Here is a 14,528-nt window from a genome sequence, read left to right on the forward strand (position 1 = left end):
TATGTAGAAGAATGAAGCTAGACTCTTATCTCTTACCCTGCACAAAATTCAACTCAAAATGGATCAAAGATCCTAGAATTAGAGCAGAAACTACACAATTCCTTAAAGAAAATGTAGGGTCAGCACCCCAGCTTCTAGGGACAGCCAACAACTTTCTCCATAGGAGTCCTAAAGCTCAGGAGATAATGCCAAGAGTTAATAAACGGGACAGCATCCAATTAAAAAGCTTCTGCACAACAAAGAAACAATAAAGATCGTGAAGAGAAAACCTACAGGGTGAATTTTGCTAGCTACTCTTCTGACAGAGGATTATTATCTAGAATACATAAAGAGCTCCAAAAACTTTACACTAAAAAGTCAAATAACCCAATTAATAAATGGTCAAAAAAACAAACAGACCCTTCTCAAAAGAAGAAATACAAATGGCCAACAAAGACTTGAAAATATATTAAACATCACTAGCAATTAGGAAGATGCAAATCAAAACGACATTGAGATTCATCTCACTCCAGTCAGAACAGCAGCCGTCGAGAACACCAATAATAGTGAGGGTTGGAGAGGATGTGGAGAGAAAGGAGCCCTTCTACACTGTCGGCGGGACTGTAAACTGGTACAGTCACAATGGAAATAGTATGAAGGTGTCTCAAAAGACCAGGCATGGAGCCACCATATGACCCAGCTGTACCACTCCTCGGGATTTATCCTACAGAAATAAGGTCGTCTGACCTACACACCCATGTTTATAGCAGCATAACTCACGAAAGGCACACTGAGGAACTAGCCCAGGTGTCCGTTAACGGATATAGAAAATGTGGTATATACACACAATGGAGATTTATTCAGCCATAAAGAAAAATAAAATCATGCCATTTGCAGGAAAACGGATGGAACTTGAGAGCATTAAGTAAGGGAAACAAGGCAAACTAGGAGGTCAAGGGTCCTGTGTTTTCTCTCCTATGTGGGAGCTAGAGGGGGAAAGAGGAAAAGGTGGGGGGCATCTCATGAAAATCAAAGAGAAACCAGCAGAGGAAAGGGACCAAGAGGTGGGGGGGAGGCAGGGAGGGGAGATGAGCTGGGGAGCGATTGTGGCCAAACTGTGTTGTTATATGGTGTGCACGCAGGAATGTGTAACAACAAATCCCATCAATATGTACAACTCTAATGCACCAATGAATAAACATAGGGGAAAATAGTTTACAGGAAAGGTTCCTAGGGCTAGATGAATTCTGAAAGACTGGGTTGAAGATCAACAGTTTTCTCTATGGCAAGACTTCTCACAATGACAATACTAACAATGCTGACGATCTGTCCCACACAGGAGGAGGGGTTAGGTGAGATAATAGCCTGCACCTCATCACCTCATGTGCATAATGGTCCCTTGATTCCTCCAGGTAGTCCTAACAAGTCAGGGAGCGGCAGGCAGCCTCCCCCCAGACCCATCTGCTCTCGCAGAACGAACGTGCCAGGAAACACACTCTGGAAAGGTCCCAGGTTACCCCCTTGTGTGCTGGAAGAGACCTTTTACCCACTAGGCCCCATTTTTAGACAGGCATCAAGACCCACGAGAGCAGAAAGGATTTTTCATGCCATCAGATACAAGGCAGTCTTGGAAAGAGAATGTGGAAGCTGACCTTTCGGTTCTGGTAAGATGCAGATGGTGTGCAGGGGACAAGGGACAGAATGGTTGAAAACAGGAATATTCCAGGGAGCCTGGAAATAGGACCATCATTCAAGAACCTCCCCTCCCTCTGAGCATCCACACCCCCCCCCACCCAGCACTGTGCACAGCAGGAGGTTGGTCTCTTCCCAAGGTAGAAATGCAGAGGCCCACCTGGGCATCCGAGGAAGCAATAAAACCACACCGACTGCTCGCTGGCATCTAACACTCCCAGCCATATCCAACTCTCCTCCTGGGCCGCTTGCTTTCCTGTAGGTTTAATTTCGATATTTACTTCCACCAAATTGATTGCAAGGTAACAATTTTCTACATTTAATTTATTAAGCAGTTAAGAGAAGCAATGACTTTCTTGGGAGTTCAGTGCCTTAGCTGAGAATCTTCTCAAGGCAAGAGTGAGATGAGCATATCTCCCCGTGTTAGAGCACTGGCCTGGCCCTTTGTCCTACCCTGTTCTTAATTTCCTGCCACCTATTGTCCCTCTGATAAGTGCTGAAAGGGGGAAAGGTGTTATTTAATTGCTTTAAAGATAGGGAACAAGCCAGAGTGGAGGTTATCTCCTCCCCAACCCCTCTATTTTTCTGACTCAAGCCTTTGTTACTTAGTTACTAACAGAGCCTCAGAGGAAGGAGAGCTGGACTTCTCTTTGCCCTCAGGAGTGTGTGGGGGTGGCCAGCCAGGAGGAATCAAACAGGGAATAGGAATTTGAGGTCGCCACAGAGGACAGGGGGCAGCTCAGTCACACAGCTCTCTCCAGGCATTGGCAAGTGGGGGCAGGGAAGCATCAATGATCCCGCTAAAAATCAACAGTTGTTCTAGATGACACATTTTCTGTGGTTGGGGTCAATCTGTTCAGATCCCACTGGGCCAGCTGCAGGAAAGACCCACAGGGCCAGGACTTGTTCCAGGCTGTGCCTGCCCAACATAACCTATGCAGGACAGGGGAAGGGGGGGGGGCGGATAACTTCCCAAGGAAAGTGCATGGGGGGGGTTCCATGGGAACACACAGAGGCACCCCAGTTGTCTCAAGAGGGGGTGCCTATTGAGCTGACCCTTCAGGAGCCACCTATTTTGGATGGTGGTTATTTAAAAACAAATAATCTCCAAACCACGCATTGTCATAGGGGTCACCTCGACGGGGGAGGAGGCACTTCGAGCCAGCTGTTCATTTCTTTGTGGGTTGAAAATGATGTTTATTCTTTTCAAATGATACATGAATTTTCCAAAGACCGTTGGAGAACTTTTACAGGATAAAAGTTAAGGAAATTTGAAGGCAGAGTGGGTACTTCCTGGCTCCCTTCGCCCCCTCTTTCCCTGGAAACCAGGGCGGGTATGGGTTTTAAGCTAGAGGTGGGAACAGGCATTATCACAACTGGGCTGCCACGGGATGCAGTTTCTCTGAGCTCAATTCCATGGCCTCTCCCTCTTCCAGTGGACAGGGAGCAGGGACACTCCCCTCTTCTGGTGAGTTGCCTGCCCCTGCCCCTCTTGTACGCACACACAAATCTACAGGCAGACTGACTCCCAGGGAGGCTGGGAGAGCAGACAGTCCCTGGCTGTTTTCCTCCAGCCCCTAGCTCCAGGATGACCAGCAGCCCAGAGACAGATGAAGACTAGAAGCCCCTGACTCCATCCTTCCAAGCAGTGAGCTGCTACTGATTCCTTTCCCATGGCTCATTCCTTTCTTCAGGGCTCATCTCACCTGTTAAATAGCTTCTGGACTTTGCCTTTCATTGGTGAGCTGGAAAATAGGATGGACAGACCAAGGCAGCTCCGCCCACAGAGAGCCCTAACTGGGGTTTGCTTTCTGACTTCCTATCCTCTAAACTGTACTGAGTGGTGTGTGTGTGTGTGTGTGTGTGTGTGTGTGCTTGGAGGACGGTGAGTAAAGAGAGGCTGTGGATTGATTATGACTTATTAAACTATTGGAACACAGGCTGAATCATCACAGTCAAAAAATAAATAGCTGCAACTTGATGCGACACAACTCCCACTTCTTCTTGCCCGGTCCTCTTTGCTCCCTGCACAGCACGTAGGAAGAGGGGCTGCCATGTCCTATGGGCTAGTGCTGACTGACAGGCTAAAGCAAGGGGGCTGTAGAGCTCTTGGATCTCTGAGCTGTGGAACCTGGATCATTCCATCCCACTGAGCCTCTGATGGCTCCTTGAGCCTCTGATGGCTCCTTGAGCTGAGCGAATCTCGGAATCCAGGTGCAGCTCAGCAGGCAGCTTTTTCTCTCTACCCTTTCCTGTGCATCCTATGCCCAGGGCTTGCCCATGGTAGACACCACTTTGCAAACTTGTGTGACTTAGAAAATTGCAGAGATCCCTGAGGGAGTCTGGGTCACCCGGGACGCCACGCCAGCTGCCTGGAATATTTTGGGTGATACAGAATCAATCCTATGAAACTGGAGGAAAGCCATACTTGTCCCTGCCATGAGTCTTGAAGAGACAAACCGCTTCACCCTTCACGCCCCTGCATGCGGGTCCCCTCTCCACCCCACCCCCGACCCCAACCGTACCCGCCAGCTCTGCCCGCAGCCACCCGCAGGATTCTCCACTTGTCTCACCCAGGTCCTCCTACAGGACCCGGCAGGCGGAGCTAAGCTGCAGTGACGTAATCAGAGGGGGGGCGTGGGGAAATGTGCCGAGGGGCTCCTGCCCAGCTGGGCCAGTCCAAGCGGCGCAGCCACCAGCGCGCGCGCGCGCGCGCTCCCAAGGCCACCCGCCCGCAGAGCGCCAGTCCGCGACTCGGCGCGGGCGGACAGCGGGCCAGACTGGCTGTGGGACGTGAAAGGGGCAAACACCAGCCAGCTCAAGGGAGGCGGAAGGGCCGGAAGCACTGGACGCCGAGCGCCAGCCACCCGCCAAGAGCTGCGCTCCTGGGCGCCGTGCTGGATAGGGAACAGTTACTGAGGGCTGGTGAGCCCACTTAACGGATTACCGCGAAAAAGCAAGGTGAGGTTGTGTGCGTGCCCGTGTGTGCTTGTGTGTGTGTGTGTGACACACAGAGACACATACATGGAGATGTAGGAGCAAGAAGCGCACTCTGGCACCTGTGTGCATCAGCGCTGGTGACAGTGCGCCCATCCGCGCGACCGAGCGCAGGTTCGGGTGCAGGATTCTCCGCCCGGTGCTCGCTAGGGGTGAGTGTGGTGGAAATGAACGACAGCAGGTGTCCTGGCGTGAGTAGGGGGAGCTATCGTGTGAGCTGGAACGGACTGGTCTGGATAGCCCCTGCCCGTGTGCGCCTGGCGTGTGCCTTGCAGCCTTGTCCTGGTGGTAGCTGAGATGCGGGGAACAAGTTATCTCCTAGCCACCCGCAAAAGAGCCTTGGCGCAAGAGAGCGAGGCCAGCGGGGCTCGGGTGCCACCCTGGGGCTCCTGAGGACGCATTAGAGATCCCGAGATTTGAGCTCGGGAGGGGCAGGCGATTGGAGCACTCAGCGGAGGAAAGGGGATTCTCTCCTCTTTTTCTTCGCTGGCTGGGGAAGTGGACCCGTACTTGTAGGGGGTCCAGCCCAGGCCCTCAGGCAGAGACTGAAGAGAGCTAACGCTGGCATGGCCAAATCCCCAAGCCACTGTCAGGACTCCCAGCTGTCCCTGGCACTATAGCCCACCTCTGGGTTTAAAGGCTGGACAAATTGGTACTCAGTCTTCGCTGCCCTTTTGTCTCCCTAGAAATGTTAGGGAATCCTGTAGGAAACCATTGCTCCGGAGGGTCAGCGACTTGATCAGCGGAGGTTTTTTTTTTTTCCTCCAGGATCCTGGGACTCACCTCCTGAGGCCCAACCCTTTTGGTCAGCGCCCCAGGGCTTCTCCTTCGGTGCTCTAGCACTAGATGCTGGGCTGTTGTCTCTCTGCCACTGAGGTTAGCAGGCTCCGGGGGAGGTGGGAGTGACGACTAAAGGGGGCTGGGGGATGCCACAAAGATGGGCAGAGTGGGTTTTAGGATCACCACTGCAGCCAGGTCCCCATCACAAGTCTCATTTCTGGAGGTGGAATGGGCAGCCCCCCTGGACAGACACCAGAGGCCAGTCTCACCCTCCTCTCCAACTGCTGGGTCTCAGAGGAAACCAACAACAGGGCATTTCCAGTATCTAAAAACTCTTAGGCTGGAAAAATAAAGCAGATAATCAAACTTCCTCGTATTTAATTTTAACCAAAATCCAACAGGTATTGGTGGATTGGCATTTGGAATCCACTTTTTGTGGGACAACCATGAAGCGGAAGTCACTCAGATTTCTTTGTTAAAAACATTTGCCATGATTTAAGCCATTTCTTCCCAGGAGCGTCTTCCTGGCTCCAGCCTACCATGTCCCTCACCTTCATCAAGGCTCCAACCCCATCTTGAGCTACCTTTCAAAAGTGGCTACCTTTCAAAATAGGCTTTCTCAAACTATTTCAGGGGAGGGGACCTGACCCCGGTGCAGAGGAAAGGAAGGAGTTAGGGCTAGAGTGTGGCATGAGAGGCTCCCTCTCCCCTGCTGCACCAGCAACATCTCAAAAGCTCTAGAAAGAGCTTCTTGTAGTCCCCAGGGTCTTTGGTCTTACCCTGGCATTGGAGGATGACCATTCATGGTACCCAGATGCCACCCTGGCAGGACTGATGGTTAATGTACACTCCCACTGTGGGTAATTCAGATAAGATTCTGGGTCTGTAGAATTGAGTAACTGAGGAGATGGTTGGAAACGATAGTGCAAACAATCCAAGTAAATGCAGAGATACTAAAACAGTTTCTTTATAGCTTCTGGGTTTAAGAACCGCCAGCTGGCATTTTTACCCCATGTAGACATGAAATCCTGGGTCCCCAAAATTCTGTGCAAAAAAGATTAGCCACGAAGGCCATGCCTCACTCCATGGACAGTGTGTGATTGAGGAAATTAGCATAGAAAAAATAAGAAAGGCGCCTGGCAGTACAGAATGAATCAGAAGTGGGCAAGGACCCTCAAGTACTGGTTGCTGGTGACATCTCCTTTAAGGTCTCTATCTTCAGGCACCAGGAAAAGCACCCTACTTAGAGGAAACATGCTCGCCTAGTGGGGCCAAGTGGTGCTGGGCATACCACCCCTGGCCATCTCGCTTCTTTTTGGAGTCACCTCCTGCCCTGTTCTATTGCTTCCCTCTTCATCTACTCAAGACCCCGGCTCCAAAATTGTCTTATGAAGTCGCCTCTGATCCTCCAGGGAAGGAAGGCATTCCTAGGTCCCTTGTTCCTAGCTCCGAGCAGTTCACACCCTGTGTCAACCGGCTTCATTGCGTCTCCTGATAAATGATCACCTCCCAGAGGGCACCTGCCCTGTCTTTGTACCCAGCAGCCAGTGATGTTTTTTGAACAACTGTAGATAAGTCATTTCATTATGGGATCACATATTGTTCTATACCCTAAGCCAAGCCAGTAGTGCTAGAGTTATTTTTCTCAGCATGGAGGTAGTAATGCAGGAGTCAGTTGCTTCAAACCCGAACCCAATTACCAGCCCCTCATTTGCCAGCCCACTGAGCAGCAGATGTGATGCTATAGAAAGAGTGGAAGTCTTGGGGTCAGGAGGCCTGTGTTCAAATCCCAGCCCTACCAATTATAAAAGCTAGTCGCTTCAACTCCCTAAGCCTCAGTTTCCACATCTTTAAAACAGGGACAATTATCCCCACCTCCGGCCATGGCTGGGAAGATGAAGGGGATGTGGGTGTGAATGAACCACCTCGGAGCTTGTGATTTTCTGTTCACATCAATGAAGAGACTGTATCTCTCAGCCCTCGCCTGGCTCCCATTTTTGTCCTCCATCAGGGGACTGCAGTTGAAATCTGTGTGTTGTTAGAACTCTGGAGTGGCACCCAGTTCAGGGACATTAGGGAAGTATTTTCTGCTACACAAGAGAGTCAAGCATTTGGGGTCAGAGAAACAGAAATGGAAAAAGAAAAACTGAAGCACACATTTAAAAACAAAATGAAAGCAAGCCAGACTTTTATTTTTAATATTGAAGACTATAAATTGATTCACTGTGTGGGCAGGATTCAATAAATTAGACATAATGAGATGGTGGGGGGGGGATAACACTTCTGAGGTTCCCGTCATGAGCTCCACATGATGCCAAGGCTCTGCGTGCCCTCCCTCATGACTCGCATGTTAAGCAACCCAGTGGAGCCCAGCAGGGGATGGCTGGGCATGAGGTCCCATGGGCTCCACAGGGGAGCCAAAGTCTGGGGGTTCCCACCACGGGGTTGGTTTCAGAAGAGAGAGAGTCCCACACGGCCGGCAGTCCACAGGGACTCCCTCAAGGGAAAGGGCTCTAGATGCCAGTGCCAGGCCCCTCTGAGCTCGGGGGCTGGAACTCTCTGCCTTCTTGTAGCTGCACAGTCAACTCCTTAGAGGTCAAAGTATGGCAGGGAGGAAGCCACAGCACCCCCTAGAAGTGCGTCATCAAAGATGACGGCTTAGCCCTGCCCTTCCCCCACTATTGGGAAAAACCTCAAGGTCTGCGCAGGGCTGGTGGCTGTGACACTGGCACAGAAAGATAACACCTTTTCCCATTTAAGAGTACATCTAAGGGGCTGGGGATGTGGCTCAAGCGGTAGCGCGCTCGCCTGGCATGCGTGTGGCCCGGGTTCGATCCTCAGCACCACATACAAACAAAGATGTTGTGTCCGCCGAAAACTAAAAAATAAATATTAAAAAAAAATTCTCTCTCTCTCTCTCTCTCTCTCTCTCTCTCTCTCCCTCCCTCTCTCACTCTAAAAAAAAAAAAAAAAAAAAAAAAAAAAAAAAAAAGAGTACATCTAAGAGGATAAGCCAGAAATGTGGAAAGCTGGCCGGGGTTTCAACAGCTGATGACTGACTGCTGGGCCCATCTTGTTTCCTTCCAGATGTCACCGTGGACCCTTGGCCTCCAGGGCCCACTGAGTGGGGAGTAAGATCGGGGGCAGATTGGTTCTTGGCTTAGACTGAAAAGCAGCCATGGAGACGGTGTACGAGCAACTCAATGAGAGCCAGGCATGGCCGCCCTCCCCCTTTGACCTCAATGGCTCTGCGACGGCAGCGAACAACTCCAACAAGACAGAGCCATACTACGACATGACCAGCAATGCAGTCCTCACATTCATATACTTCGTGGTCTGCATCATCGGTCTCTGTGGCAACACTCTTGTCATTTACGTCATCCTCCGCTACGCTAAGATGAAGACCATCACCAACATCTACATCCTCAACCTGGCCATCGCCGATGAGCTCTTCATGCTGGGGCTGCCCTTCCTGGCCATGCAGGTGGCGCTGGTCCACTGGCCCTTTGGCAAGGCCATCTGCCGGGTGGTCATGACTGTGGACGGCATCAACCAGTTCACCAGCATCTTCTGCTTGACGGTCATGAGCATCGACCGTTACCTGGCTGTGGTCCACCCCATCAAGTCGGCCAAGTGGAGGAGACCCCGGACAGCCAAGATGATCAACGTGGCTGTGTGGGGGGTCTCTCTGCTGGTCATCTTGCCTATCATGATCTATGCTGGGCTTCGGAGCAACCAGTGGGGGAAAAGCAGCTGCACCATCAACTGGCCAGGTGAATCTGGGGCGTGGTACACGGGGTTCATCATCTATGCATTCATCCTGGGGTTCCTGGTCCCCCTCACCATCATTTGTCTCTGCTACCTGTTCATTATCATCAAGGTGAAGTCCTCTGGCATCCGAGTAGGTTCCTCTAAGAGGAAAAAGTCCGAGAAGAAGGTCACCCGAATGGTCTCCATAGTGGTGGCCGTCTTCATTTTCTGCTGGCTCCCCTTCTACATATTCAACGTGTCCTCCGTGACCGTGGCCATCGACCCCACCCCGGCTCTCAAAGGCATGTTTGACTTTGTGGTGGTCCTCACCTACGCCAACAGCTGTGCCAACCCTATCCTCTATGCTTTCCTGTCTGACAACTTCAAGAAGAGCTTCCAGAACGTCCTCTGCTTGGTCAAGGTGAGTGGCACAGATGACGGGGAACGGAGCGACAGCAAGCAGGACAAATCCCGGCTGAATGAGACCACGGAGACCCAGAGGACCCTCCTCAACGGAGACCTCCAAACCAGTATCTAAACTGCCTGGCCAAACAAAATCCAAAACAAAACAAGCAAGCTCCACCAACGGGCAAAGGACTCCCTTCTCACCTGCTTTTCCCTCCTCCCACCCGCACACCTGGCTTCTAGGATAGAGGTCCGATGGGCCTGAGCCCAAGTCACAGCACAGCGAATGAATGGGCTTGTCTGGTAGATAACTAATACGTTGATTACCTCCCCCTTTAAGTGAACACTCAAGTGCAGGCAGACAATTCAAAGTCTGGAGACCTATGACCTTGAGAGATGCTCAAGTTCAACAAAAAGAGAAAAAAACAACCCTATGTGCGTGTCTGTGGACTTCCAGCCTGCTGTGTAAAGTGTGTTCTTATATTTATCCTTGTATATTCCTGCTGAGTGTTTGTACAGTCATCGCTTTACACTCCTTGTGTTCAGTACAAGAGCAGCAAACTGAAGCATGCAGAGTGCCCAGGACATGAGCCACGGTATGGAACCCTAAGAAATGGACTTAGCGGGAAGCCAACAAGCTTTACATGTCAGGGATGGCTCTCCCCGGGCCTTTCCCAGCCCAGGACAAACCTGAGCGCTCTGTTCCTGTGGGTCATGTGCTCTCGTACAATATTGTGAAAGTGAGATATTTTTGTATTCTTTCTCTTAAGAGGGCCCCCCCTGTTACCTAAGCTTCCAGTCTCCCCAAACCTGCCTCTTCCCCTGGGTGTCTTCTGCATTGATTTCAAGCAGCTAGGTCAAACTCAGGAGGGGGAAGGGAGAAGACAGCCGAAGACCCAGGATATAAATTGTGAGTTTCCTGTTCTCAGATACAATCAGTTATTCATTTACCCGAAAGGATCGAAATGGTTGTGGTCATCAATCATCGATTTATCAACACAAAGCCTGCTTTATCATAAGATCGGGCTTTTCTTCTTCTCAATTTGCTTTATTCTTTATTAGGGATCCACAGAGAGGGAAACCACTAGCCTGAAAGGCAAAAATTGGACTAGGGGAAACGATTTTATTTCCCCAACATAAAAATAAATAAATAAGAATGAAGCAAAATCATACTTTCATTAGAAACCATGAAACTGCCTTCTTTTTTTTTTTTTAATGCCAGACATGGCTTCCTAATGAAAGAAAATGGAAATGTAATTCAACAAGTCCTCAAAGCATTTTTTAAGGACTTTCCACAAGGCTGGGCATTAACAAAAATCACAATGTATACTAGAGATGTGAGGACATTGTTCATAAAACACACACACAGCCAGCATGGTGGTGCTTGCTATAATCCCAGTGACTCAGAAGGCTGAGGCAGGAGGATTGCAGGTTTGAGGCCAGCCTCAGCAACTTATTGAGACCCTATCTCAAAATAGAAAATAAAGGGGGCAGGGGATGTGGCTCAGTGATTGAGCACCCCTGGGTTCAATCCCTGGTACCAAAACATACACACACACACACACACACACACACACAGCTAAACTCTATGTGTAGGGGTATGTTGGAGGAGCCCTGGCCCTCACAGGCACTGCCCTGATACCTTTTTCCCCACTCTGTGTATAACTGTCAGATCGTTACTGCTCTGGACCCTCTGAGCTTCCCCAGGGGCTGCTGTAGACAGGCATTTCACACCATCAGGGGTTTTTATTCCCCAAATTGTAGCTGGGCCTATGTACAAGTGATCAGAAGAAACAGTCCTCCTCCCATTGACTGGGCACTGTCCCCAGAATATGAAGAAATATACACTCAGGTGTTTGCAAGATGCCACCATGTCTGGCTTTTATAGGAAAGCATCACTCTTAACATCTTGTATAGATTTTACCATATTTAAAAAAAAGCTTTCCTCTCCTGGCTCCCTGATAGGGCTGGCAGCCCCAGGGCTGGCAGCCCCGCTGTGACTCTCCTGGATGGCTGGCTGACTTTATTCTATGTCCTTCGCACCACCTAGTTCCCAAAAGTACTTGTCGTGGCTTAGAAAAATATGTTCGATAAGAGTTAAGATCAACAAATGAATTTGTGCAAAAATAAAAAAGAGGTGCAATTATAAACTAAGGTTACTAAGAAAGTCGTTGCAAAAAAAAACGCCGACGCAGTGAAATCCCACACCCTTGCTAAAGGCAAAGCTCACAGCCAGTCCAGCTCAGGGCTGGCTTCCTGGCAACGCACTTAATGGAGAATGACTTTTTTTTTTAATAAAAATAAGCAGAGGTTTGGAAGGAAACACTATAAACACAATTTTACCATTATTTTATGTCTTTGAATAAATGCTGGTTGTTGTTTTTTTTTAACTTACGGAAATGATGCCAAGGGAGCAAGAATTGGTAGAAATCGTTTGGAAGAAAAGAGTAATTCCATAGTATCCATGTCTGTGCAAACAGAGAAACCCCAGGAGGCAGGGTCCAAAGCAGCCACCGCAAACAACCTCAAAATGAAAGGCACATCCAGTCCCTGGGAGGGCTCATCAACAGGAGGGTCATCCAAAAGCAAAAGGAAGGGGTCTATAAGACCCATGCTCTAATTTCACCCCAATATGTAATCAGGTCCCACTACACAGAAATGTGTTCTCCACTTTTCAAAAGACCTCTTTCAAGGATGACTTGCTCTCAGATTTTCTCTTATCCAGAAGAGGAAATAAACCTTTTCATGTAACCGTTAACCTTAATTTTAATTAAAAAATGTAATTTTAGCCTCAAATGAAAATAAACCTGCTGGATATACTGAGAGGGAATAAGAAATAACGCAGCCCACCGATTGTGGAGTGTCTGATGGCTGAGTTGTGCTAGTCACTCCTTACCTTCCTCTAGCATGGGCAGTTAAGCGCTGCCTAAACCCAGTGGACTCAGAAGGACACGCTGACCCTGGGGCCTGGGCTGAACGATGTTGACTTGCGTTTCAGTAACAGGGAGGTGGGTGACAGTGGATATGGAGTTGGAACGTGGGCTTAGACAGTGGATGGTGCATGCAGGCAGAGAGGAAAACGGGGGCTGGCGGATGGGACTTCCAGAGCTGGCAGTGACCTCAAGTCCATCTGCTTATACCAATCTGACCTCCTCTTCTTGATGGAGTATGAGCTCTGCTTGCTGAAGCCCTCAGGCCCAGCTGTCCCCATGAGAGCACAGTGCTGGGGAAGCACCCAGCCTGGTGGCTGGGCTGGAGAGGAAGCCAAGGGCTGCCTGGACACGGGGAGTTACAGCAGCAGGACAACAGGAACTTTGGCCTTGTTGAAGACAGGGGGCAAGAGAATCATCAAAAGGTTGGTGGAAAGCCTGGTTTGTGTATCTGAAGTGTGTGTCCTTACAGGACCACAATAGCTGCAGCCAGGCTCTGTGGCCACGCCTGTCATCCCAGAGACCCAGGAGGCTGAGGCAGGAGGATCAGAGGTTCAAGGCCAGCCTCAGAAACTTAGTCAGACCCTATCTCAAAAAATAAATAAATAAAGGGCTGGAGATGTAGCTCACTGGTAAAGTACCCAGTACTACCAAAGAATTAAAAAATATATATATATCACGGTAGCTGACAAGCCCAGCATTATAAGTAATGACTTACAATCAATCATTTGTCTCATCCACATTTTTGCTAGATTCAAAAACATGGGATTTACCATCACACATTCTATCAAAGCAAACCTTTACCTAAGTGCTTGTTTGGCTTATAACGTGAGAATCTCTGGGAACCTCCTCATTGGCAGAGTTTCTCTCTCTTTTTTTTTTCCCAGCAGCTCATCTAGAAAGTAGGGGATTGTATTCCACTCAAAGCTGGAAACTTTTGTAGCTCTCAGTTACCTGATTCAGGTAATTCGCACCACCTCATTCCCAAAGTACTTTCCGAGTGATACGCTCTCTTGTGGCTTGGAACCGTTGTGCTGTCATGCCTGTTCTTACTTTTTCTTTCTTTTAAATTAACAGACTATTTCTAGAACCATTTTAGGATTTAGAAAAGGTGGACAGAAAGTACAGAGAGTTCAACGAATGACCTTCAACTCACATCTCAAGGACAAGCTTTTACCCCCAGCCCCCAAGGCCACTCTCAAGCCTGGCCATCCCACAGCCATGTGGCTTCCTCCTCAGCAGCCACAGAGCACTGCACACCATCCAGCTGCTCCCCTGTGGATGTCTTGGGCCATGTGTATCTGGATTGTGCTTAAAAACAGAGCTAAATATTAACCCAGACCTAACCCTGCCGACTAGAAGCATTATTGATTCTCCTAAGATCAGAAGTGAGTGTGATATCATTAAAATGCAATGCTGTACCTGGGTCACCGGCCAGCGAACACCTGCCTCCTGTTCACAGAGATTTTAAGCATGAGAGAGCCTAGGGTACGGGCTCAGCTTCTGGGGGGTGGAGCCCAAGAAGACAGGCTCCCTGAACCATCTCTCCCTTTCCCTGTGTCACTCAGGGGACAGCCCAGGGGAAGAAAGGACCTCTTGGCTTGGATACTGGCACCTAGTGGGGTGGGGGATTTGCTTCTGTTCCCATGGCTGCCAGGACTGGAAACAAACAAATGTCCTGGTTAGAGATCAACTGCCCTGACCCTTAGGAAAGCCCGGTAGGGAATGGGATGCAAGGCCCACTTACAGAGAAACCTGAAATGCCATCCCACAGCCATGGCCACCCCAATTATTTGGTGACAGGCACCTCCAAATTGTTTAAGCAGCAAAGAAGGTCCCTTTGTGGTGGAGGTCACCAAAGGGAGAAAGGGAAGCCCAGGTGAGCCTAGCCCTGGAGACTGCCAGTTTTACCAAATAAGACTGCCTTAGCACGGGAGGCTGCTCCTTACAAAGAACAGATTGCAAAGTGGCCACTACGGAGCCCTGGGGGGAACT

General features: G+C 49.6%; 2 protein-coding genes across 2 annotated transcripts in view; one reads left to right on the forward strand and one right to left on the reverse strand.

Annotated features, from left to right (window-relative positions):
- Positions 1-14,528, reverse strand: part of Slc39a11 (solute carrier family 39 member 11) — a 395,002-nt gene that overhangs the window by 362,927 nt on the left and 17,547 nt on the right. The gene's annotated exons all lie outside the window — the stretch shown is intronic.
- On the forward strand, positions 4,365-13,954 carry Sstr2 (somatostatin receptor 2). The gene is made up of 2 exons (XM_046463430.2): positions 4,365-4,632; positions 8,536-13,954. Exon 2 carries the CDS (start codon positions 8,627-8,629, stop codon positions 9,734-9,736), a length of 1,110 nt encoding a protein of 369 aa, XP_046319386.1. The 5' UTR covers positions 4,365-4,632; positions 8,536-8,626; the 3' UTR covers positions 9,737-13,954.

The sequence above is a fragment of the Marmota monax genome, unplaced genomic scaffold, assembly GCF_021218885.2.
Source record: "Marmota monax isolate L192 unplaced genomic scaffold, Marmota_monax_Labrador192_F-V1.1 WCK01_AAM20220418_F8-fsc00208, whole genome shotgun sequence".
Lineage (NCBI taxonomy): Eukaryota > Metazoa > Chordata > Mammalia > Rodentia > Sciuridae > Marmota > Marmota monax.